At 36.7% G+C, this 10,503-nt stretch overlaps 1 protein-coding gene across 13 annotated transcripts in view; it reads right to left on the bottom strand.

Annotated features, from left to right (window-relative positions):
- fryb (furry homolog b (Drosophila)) overlaps window positions 1-10,503 on the bottom strand; it is a 68,915-nt gene that overhangs the window by 45,716 nt on the left and 12,696 nt on the right. For 12 of the 13 annotated variants that reach the window (XM_060896557.1, XM_060896550.1, XM_060896553.1 and 9 more), the window contains exons 2-3: window positions 3,429-3,619; window positions 1,109-1,162 (exon numbers count right to left, since the gene is read on the bottom strand). In XM_060896557.1, coding sequence (XP_060752540.1) covers window positions 1,109-1,162; window positions 3,429-3,545 — 171 coding nt within the window. In that variant the 5' untranslated portion in view covers window positions 3,546-3,619. Of the gene's footprint in view, window positions 1-1,108; window positions 1,163-3,428; window positions 3,620-7,047; window positions 7,299-10,503 lie in introns of those variants that run through there. The other variant, XM_060896556.1, reaches the window with a different exon arrangement.

Here is a 10,503-nt window from a genome sequence, read left to right on the forward strand (position 1 = left end):
CAGTCACACACTGACTGACACACAGTCACACACTGACTGACACACAGTCACACACTGACTGACACACAGTCACACACTGACTGACACACAGTCATCTGACACACAGTCACACACACTGAAACGGGTGTATTTGTGACTGAACAAATCACAGAAAAGACTGGAAAGTAGAAAGCCCTTCCAGGAGTGTGTGTGATTGGTGTAGCTCTGTGGAGGCTGAGAATTGTGAGCTGGAATTCAGGCCAAAGTGGTAAAGTCATGCTCCAGAATGACGGGTGTGGGTGGGATAAACCAAACACAGGAAGGGAGGAGTGTCTGCATGCGGATGCTCGGCATTCCCAAACACAGACACACACAGTATCAAGACTGTATTTACAGTGGTGAACTAGGGCTACATCAGAGCAAATGGCTAAAACTATTTTAGTACAGATCTTAGAGCATTAATTAAACCAAACACAAGCATTTTGCATGTCTCACATTCTCTCCCTCCATACACCTTATGACCAAACGTATATTTGACACCTGACCATCTCCAAACCATTGCCACAAATCATTTGTGGAATCACAAAATTGTATTAAATATATTTATATGCCGTAACATTACAATTTACCTTCACTGGAACTTTAGGGATATAAATATTTCGTAGCATGACAACGACCCTGTGCATAATGTAAAGATTTTAAAGACAAGGTTTGCAAAGGTTGGTGTTGAGGAAGTTGTGCGACATACACAGAGCACGGACCTCAACCCCACTGATCGCTGTTGGGATAAACTGGAATGCTGACTGACGTAATGCTCTTGTGGTAGAAGTCCTTCACAGAAGAGTTTAGGTTATTATATCAGCAAACTGGTGACTAAATGTAAATTCGTCAAGAACGTATGGAGGTGATGGTCACATTTTCACAAACCTTTGGCCATGTAGTGTAATTCTATGACTTCATTAAAATAATAATGTATAATGGTGTAATGGTGTAATTTTTAATAATTTGATCACGGAAAACATGCTATCAATCACCATTTGTTAAAATAATCTTTCCTTCTCTGTGTGACAATCAGGAATCCTTTACTGATTAATAATCCGAATGATCTCCGGATGTTCTTTTGATTTACCTGATCAAACTGGTGATCTTCTCCCCTCTGTAGAGATTTGGTGAGCAGCTTTTCCTGCAAAAAACAAGAAAACTTTTATAAATCGAAAAACCTTTCCTTTAATCAATCACCTGCTTCTTCCATTAAAAGTGTCACAAATCAGCTGCACAAGTCAGTTTTATAATAAAGTAATATGTATTTATATAACAAATAACCCTTTAGAGACCTTATTAAAATGATGACATTATAAAGTCTTTTAACTCTGATGCTAAGTAAGAAAGAAGAAACAGCAGTGTGTCTCAGTTTATACCCCAGTGTGAAACTCTTTGCAAAATGTGACTTTATAAAGGGCCAATAAGACATTTATACAGTACATCACAACATTGCTGTTAAAATTAGATCAATCACATCTGTAAAATCAATATTTACATTACACTACAAAAGCATGTCATCGTGGCAACTAAGTAGGACATTAATTTTTCATTTTCTTATCACAATTATTATTATAGGTTTTTCTGCATGGCATGTGAATATCCATTCAGCATTAGGAGCTCAATGAGAAAACCTTAAACACAAACAATGAAATGTAGTTTTTGAGCAGGACAGGACAAGACCACTAACACCTATGCTCTTCTTGTTGTTTAGAGAAAGAAAATGTTAACAAAACCCTATTAGGACTTTCAGCAGTCATGTCCGCGTCTGCTTTTGAAAAGCGAAGGTCATGTATAACAGCAGTGAGAGAACGCTGGCAGCTTCTGGTGTGTATGAAGATCTGTGGTGTTCAATATGAATGAACTGAGTTACATTTCTTTTAGTTTAAACTTCTTTCATGAACCTTAATAACTACCCCTTAATACCTACCCCCTTCCCACTTCCCCACCCCTAAGGTGAGAGAAACATAAGCGATTATCTGCAGCTCTGTTACATGCTGTACTTACATAAAAAAGTCACATTTCCCTCTTACTGTTTCAAGTTCAACTAGACTGACAGGTTAAAAAACATGCCTTTATGCCCTTTTTCGCTTATCTCACTTAGCTAGGATGTTGGGATCACAGCGTAAACACTTACAACCATAAAGAGTGCCATTTACCTTTGCATTTTGGACTTAAAGACTAAGCAAACCATCACAGACGTATACATTCAGCAGTACAGAGATAGTATAGAGAGTACTGACATCGAACAGTATTAATAACTATGTTAGAAGGTAAAAATGTCAACAGTCTAAGCTACATTAGCAATGATGCAACAAAGCAGCAGCTCAGTGTATAAAAGCACAGCTTCTTGTGATATATATTACAGGTCATGCCTATCCTGTCACTGATGATATGCTTGCAGGTTATTAGCGATTCTCAAATATGCATTTAAACCAAAAGCAATTTTTTTTCTTAGTCACATGAGTGTGTATATATGCCAAATATTCACAAGTAACTTGATGCCAGGTTCACACCTCGTCCTCAGCGCGCGTGTCTGTGTTTTAGTGAAAGGGTTTAGAGAGTGTCAGTTACAGAAAAGCTTTCCCAGTCATCTCACATGCACTACCTGTTTTTCCAGACTACACATCTAAAAAAAAATCTAAATAAAGAAAACAATTAAAGAGCTTTATAAACAAAGAGCCTCTTACACCCTCTATAGAAGTTCCTTCATCTAGAAGCGTCTCAACGGAAAAATATTGAAAGAAAATTGATATGTTGAAAAAGAATAGCAATTATCAGTCTATCAATTTCCTAGTTGACAATATTCATTTTCTCATTCGCTCCATTCGATTTCATCATTTGTTAATCAGTGATTACACCAATATACTCATAATATATAATAGGTTACGTTAGCATTTCTATAGCAAGTCTTTCACAGGGATGTTCCACACTAAAGGGTAATAATATTATTTTAATTACTAAATAAAAAATAATGAGAAATAAAACATGCTGTTACTGAAGAATAATCAGTTTCAGGTGGCAACAGTAACTGTGTATTATTTTAGGCCATATCACACCGCTGTCAAAATGTTGCACTGCCTATATGAGCCAAATACAGTCTTTAAATATTGTATGCCACTTATTATTTAACCACTGTCATCCGATATTACCTGAAAATAAAGTCTGAATATTTGACTATTCAGATATAAATTCAAATAAAAATTGACCAGCTTTGAAGATCAAATGCATGAAATAGACACACATAACTTTGAATGAGCATTAATGTATAATATAATCATGTGCATACACATATTCATTTACGTATCAGGTTAACTTGTGCAAGAGATTATGTTTAGTCTCCACGGACATCATCAGAGTACCAAATATATCCATATATCCAAAAAAAATAATATTTGAATATTATTTACCAGTGGCTCCGCCATGATGATGCGTATCTTGCGCTCTGACAGCAGGGTGAAGTTGGCGAAGAGGCTCTTGAGCACATATTCGCCTGGTTTGCTCTCGGGGTCCACGGTGAGGGGCATGATGGCAGGCAGCCCTTTTCTCTCACCCTGACTGGTGCTTACTTGTGGTAAAGGGGGCTTACCTAAAGGGGATGCTGTCAACAACACAAATACACATGAGTTAGAAACTATCACTTTAATTATTCGTAACTGTAAACATCCCTGTCAGTCCAACTGGTTCAATAATATACAGGTGGAAAAGTCAAATTCTCCCAGGACAAGTGTGCACCATGCAAAAATTACAATGTTCTCTCATACTAATGATAAGGAAGGTAAAGTGTGAAGTCACTTAATCCGATAAACTGAAAGCTGCTGGAACAAAAGATGCACAAACAATAACAATATGCAGTGAACTGCACCATGTTCATCTGTAATATAAATAAATAATCACGGAGAAGCACATTTTCAGAAAACTCAATTTCAAAAAACACACAAACACCTGTTTACAATCTCATACACACCCACACCAACATGTTACAAGGAGACTTTCTCTCACACAGACTTTGTGAGGTATATTCTGAGTTTGTCATGTGCACCTGACATTATCAAGCCTGTTTGTCTGTTATCTCCGATCTAGTTTGACCCTGACTTGTTTCCTGATTTTTGTGCTCAGTGTCTGCCTAGTTTATCCTGTTTGCTGATCGTGTGAAGCTAAGCCTGTTTGTTGACCCTGAACTTGTCTCTCGTTTTGGAATTGTCTGCTTGTCTCTCATTAAAGACAGCTAACTGCAATTGCAGCCTTCTCAGCCTCCTTCTACAGGACACACATCTAAAATAATTTAGACAAATTAGAACTCTTTTGGGACATTATAGTCTGGCCAGACAAAACCAAAACAGATGTTTAGCAGTACTTCAGCTTGTCCGTTTTAGAGAATAAACAGTTGTGTGTATGATCCTAAGAACACCATACCCAGAGTAGAGTACAGAGGTGGGAAAGACATGGGGCTTTTTCTCTGTAAGCAGCTCTGGGGCATTACAGTATATCATCAAAGTAAACATGAACAGCATGAGGTACCAATATTTCTCAAAGAAGAATTTAATCTCATTTGGCAAGAAACTGAATCTGCGGAGAAGACAAGACAGGTCTTTTAACGAAACAATGACATAAAATGACATAGAAACCAATTATAGAAGGCCTAGCATGGCCTAATCAATCTTCTGACCTGAATCCCTATGAAAAGTTATGGAAGATTTTGAAATTGCACGTATGCACTGAGACCCATGGGAAACTGAAAATGATTTTCCAAAAGAAATGGGCCACAAAGCTGCAAATAGCAAATTACTTCTTACCTTAGACATTTTAGTTGCGAACAACAGCATCACAATAAAAAATAATGTTGGTAAAATGTAGTGCCAAAATACTTTTTCCCTATCAATTTCATTTTTAAACACCACCTTTTTAAAATCATAGTTAGCACAAAGTCTAATGTGTAATGTGTGTAATGTCTAAAGGGAACACTTTGCCTTCACTGAATACTGGTACAGTGATTCACTTTCAGTCTGTCAAAACACATGAATTCCTGATAAAAATGAAATACAAATTAAAGAAGGATTTTCTGGCTTTAACAGCGGTCACCGGCGCAGCTGGTGTTTTTATATTTTAGTGATGATCATGTGAATCGTGTTGGGTGTATAATGTACAGTATGTGATTTAAAATGAATGTGTCCTGGCCACTGCACAGGGCACGAGACTTAGATCAATCCTCATATTCCAAATGAAATTTGACACACTACCTGCTAAACTGTGACGTAAACACAGACACTTCAAAATGAAAAACGGAGGAATGTTTCCAAAGTTTGTGATCATTTAAAAAAGTAAAACTCCATACAGTGTGTTTTCTGTAAGATTGAACTGGTGAACCACAAGTCCGATGGTTTAAAATGCTTCATCCGAAAACACAAGGTAACATTAGACTTCACATTTAGCCTAAATCATTATGAAATATATCATTGTGAAAGCCTAAGCATCATCCATGTTCATAGTCTCACTCTCTCTGTCACTCACACACACACACACACATACACACACACAAATAGTGTCAGAGTCCCACAGCCTGACCCCGAGGCCCCTTGAAGAGAGACACACAGCTGCAAATACTGTATTGCAGCGTGGCTTGAAGACTTTATTGCCAAATTCGCCATTAAACCAGAGAATGTAATGGCAATTAAATCCACTAAATGGCTTATGTTTCCACAGTTATTAATGTATACAATTTCAGCAATAAATGTCAATTTTTTCTATAATGTAAACAAATAAATTTTTATATTTAGTATTCCTCTAAAAAAAAATAAAAAAGTACCCATTATCCGATTACCCCATAAATCAATGGAATAATCAATAAATAACTCTATCTCTATCTAGCACTGTAAGGAATATTCATGCCATTTATTTAGAAAATAGTTTCTATGGGACAAAATGACTGTTATTAATATATTATTTCGTATAAGAATGAAATAAAAAGCAGGATTTCCAGTAACTTTCTACATTCGTTCATTGTGTAAAGTCTCTAACTATTAGACAAATAGCAACTAATTCTTAAATATACAGTCTCTCTAAATATACAGCACAGTATCGCATTTACAATGTAAGGGCAAGTTACATTTAATTAACAGACATGAAAACAATCAAAACAATATTCATCGATAACTGAACAAAGTAATATATTGTAATACGGAATAATTTTGGCTGTGAGCAGAATAGCATACAGTTTTAATGTATGTATACGTTTATATATAGTATTTGATTTCTGTTTCAAATCAACAGCTCAGTAGTAGTTTCAAAAGTGAATGAGTCTGAATGCTTAATCTGTTGCTCAAGGGAATGGCATGGTAGTTCATTATGAGGCCATCAAGTGAAGTATTAATCTCTTACACATGTTGACAAGAGACAAGACCGGTATCTAAGCCAGAATTTATGACGCATAACTAACTGCTTGCCTTGTAAACAAAGTGACAGGCTTTTGGCAGATGAAAACAGTTCCGGTGAATATGGCTGAACTTTCTTATGAGTCAGTTGCTTGTAAGCGAAATGGTCAGAAATAATAACATTTATCAAAACTGCTTTTTACTAGGCTACATTAGTTACAGATGTCCTAAGGAAATAGTGCCACAAAACTGCATTCATTCATGTTTAATAAGCACGATGGCTATATTTAAGTTGTTAGGACTGCACTCAGAACTTGTGTTTTGACAGCTCGAGATTGGTACCTTAACTCTAATAACAGGCTTTATTTTCCACTAATGAGCTTAAGGGAAAGAGAGGGGAGTGTACTGAAGGGTGGCTGCCCAGAAGAGGAAGACAGGAAGTGCAGGGTGCAGCTGGGACGATATTGCGAAATGTTTTGCCTGATTTATCTTTTGGGCAACGCAACAAAGTATGTCCAGAATGTATCCTCCCTCAACAGAGGCTAAAAAACACAAACATACTCACTACCAATCAACAATTTTCCTCAGCGGACACATGAACAAACACATAAATATTAAATATACAGAATTAATATGCTGTCCATGCACTAGCACCTACCCAGACCCTTAATAAAGTTGATAAAGCTGGTCCGGCTCCAACGCACTGGTGTCACCTCCATGCTTTCCCTGTTCCAGCAATCCCAAAAAGTCTAGCCGACTACCTCCATATCATCTCCGGCAATATCTTTTCCAGTAACTTCCGTAAAAGTGACCCTAGTAGTCCACTGTTATGTGTGTGTTCATTTTGCTTTCATGTGGAGGCTCACACCAGCTTGAGAGTGTGGGATAAGTCCAGTGGTGCAACAGAGCTGGGTAAAGGTAAGTTGAAGGGAAACAACTTTCCTGTGTGAATCCTCCCAGCCATGTGTGATAGCAGCGAGCCCTCTCTGAGGAGAAGGTCAGGCTGGAATTTCAGCAAAGCCCAAAGAGAGAGGAGGGAGGGCCAACATGCAGCTAAATTTAACCTCAGCACTCATACACAGATCCACACATGTACACAAATACATTCACACACTTTTAACACATGCATATACTGCATACAATTAATTTCTCTACTCTTTACAGTCGACCAGCATGCAAACACAATTCTTAAACATCACCAGTGACATAAGTGTATCAGTCAGGAAGCAATTTTATGTGCAAATGTAGGTTTTTATTAAGAAACACAGAAATCTAGCAAAAAAAACTACACACACACACACACAGACACACACATACAGGAATATCAGAGAGAGCCAGTGAGTATGTTATATCTGTCTAGTGCACTTTTTTGCACAAGCATATTAGCTCATCATCTACATCCTGTGATCACAGAACAACAAAACCTCAAGGATCACAGAAAAGACCACCAACATACAAGCCATGATTTAAGCTAAATACAAATATACTGATTAAGACGCTTTTATTTGAAGTGGTTTACTAGTGCGAAGTGGCTGCAGTGCAAACAGATGTGAGTTATGAGCCGATGCTTAAGGGTGCTACAGTGGAAGGATTTTAACTCTCAACCTTCTGCTTGGTAGACCAGAGCCATGCAAACTCAGCTACTGCTGCTCAAAAATATGACACCCATGCACAATGAGATATTCATAAACACAACAAAAAATGTGTATAAGTCAAAGTTAAAACTATGATTCAGCTAGAAGAACTAGCTGTGAGTCAGCATGATTTATACAACAGATATTTAGCTTTTAATGTTACTTTCATAAACATTATTGTGATAATCATTTACTATTTACTGTGTAATAAGAGCTTCAGCATGTCCAAGACAAAGAGACAGAAGGAGAAAAAGAGAAAAAAGACGAATTATATCTTAAACTTTTGAACACACCTTGACAAGTCCTTCAGTCTAACACCAGCTTTTCAGCAGCACAGTCTTTCACTCACTATGTGTGTGTAGTGTTTCTGTTTTATTCTGTTTCCCAGATCATTTCGGGGATCAGGTTGCTGTCTGGGTTGAGTTCTGTATATTCTCCCTCTGATGTAAATAAGTGTGAATTGTGGCCTGTGATGGCAGCATCTGATGTGAACTAACTGTCTACAGATCCACCAGAGCAAAATAAATAGATTATTAAAGATGACTGAATGAACAATCTAACTAATGAACGCACGAACAAACACACAAATAAACAAATGCATGAACAAACAAATGAACGAATGAAAGAAAACATTGATCTGTTGAAACATGAATTTCCTTGTCACTTTATGTACAATTTCATGTACAAATGTGTTCGCATAAAGGTTAATGCCAAATTTGATATTAATATAAATAAAAAATGAATGTAATGAATTTTCTGTTTATGAATCATGATTTGCAGATGTTGTTCTCTTCGGCTCTGTGACAGGTACGCTATACTTATAACTAATAGCAGGAGGGAGAAGACTGGGCAGATTTATAAAAAAAGCAGTTAGAAGCTGGTACTCTCCATATCAGCAATGTGTGTGTGTGTGTGTGTATGTGGGTTCAGTCAGTAGTGTTTAAGGGAACAGACAAGATCTGACATAGTTAGACAACGATGCTGTAATCACCATCACATGTTTACAGTGTGTGAGCTGGTGAGGTCAGTGGGAGAACAAATCCTGAGTGAATGATACACTGTACAATAAACATACTGTACTGACTGATACTGATTATCCACCCTCATATTAGATCAAAGGTACATCTGGGTATACATTTAATTATATACAATATATAATATATAATATAGTATATAATATAATATATATATATATATATATAATATCGTTTAATTAGTACAATTACTACAGTAACATAGTGATCTCTCTCTCTCTCTCTCTCTCTCTCTCTCTCTCTCTCTCTCTCTCTAATATATATATATATATATATATATATATATATATATATATATATATATATATATATATACTGTAGTGTGCGTGTGTGACAAATTGCTTCTAAATGTAAACATGTAAAACCCACAGCAATAAAGGTGATGTTGATTCTGATATAAAATTTGTACATATTTACTGTGACCATGTTAGAGAAGCAGTCCTGAATTGTCTGCCTTGTGAAATACAATCTCTTAGTTCTTTTTGCAGGAATTTAGTCACCAGTTCTAGTCCTAGTCTTGCTTCAGTCCATGCTTGTACTCTGTACACAATGTACAATGTCTTTATGTTATTAGATGACAATGCACATGCCTCCTAATCTGTGTCTCTCTTTTACTGTTTCTCTTTCTGTTGAGCTACAAATGCTACTCCTGAGACACCAGTGATCCTGACACCTTCTGCTCTCTAGACTTGTCTTTTTTATCCTGATTTATCCTGATGCCCTACATCTGACCAGGCTTCTCATTATCTGAATTCAAGTAAAGATACATGAGATTACTGTGGATGGTTCCACAGAGAAACCATAAAGAACAAAAAGGACTGCAATTACTGCGAACAATATTGCTTAGATGGCTTAGGACTAACAACTAACAACAAAGCCTGTAGGACTGCAATCGCTATGAACAGTGTTGCACTTGAGTCTCCATTAATGAAGTTACTAATAACTTTAAAAAGACTACATGTTAAAACAAGAATGAATTCAGAAATAATTCTAATGCTGATATACATATACTGTTGATAAGCTTACAAGTTCCTTTTGCACTTTTTCACCATATAGTACACAGTATTTAACAGGAATGATCTATAATCACACTCTCCATTGTCACTCATTTGAGGATGGCTTCTGTTTTAAATCTGGTTCCTCTTAAGGTTTCTTCCTCTTATCATCTCAGGTAGCTTTTTCTCACTGTCACATTTGACTTGCCCATTTTGGATCATTTATACTGTTACGATTTATATAGAGAATTTATATATTCCTATAAATTATATATTCCTATAATATAAAGTCGTGGCCTAATGGTTGGAGAGTCTGACTCCTAACTCTAAGGTTGTGGGTTCGAGTCTCGGGCCGGTCACGACTGAGGTGCCCTTGAGCAAGGCACCGAATTCTGGGTATGGGTCACCATACTTAGCCGTATGTCACGTTACTTTCACTTAAAAACAGTTT

This window comes from Tachysurus vachellii, chromosome 20 (genome assembly GCF_030014155.1).
Source record: "Tachysurus vachellii isolate PV-2020 chromosome 20, HZAU_Pvac_v1, whole genome shotgun sequence".
In the NCBI taxonomy this organism is placed as follows: Eukaryota; Metazoa; Chordata; class Actinopteri; order Siluriformes; family Bagridae; genus Tachysurus; species Tachysurus vachellii.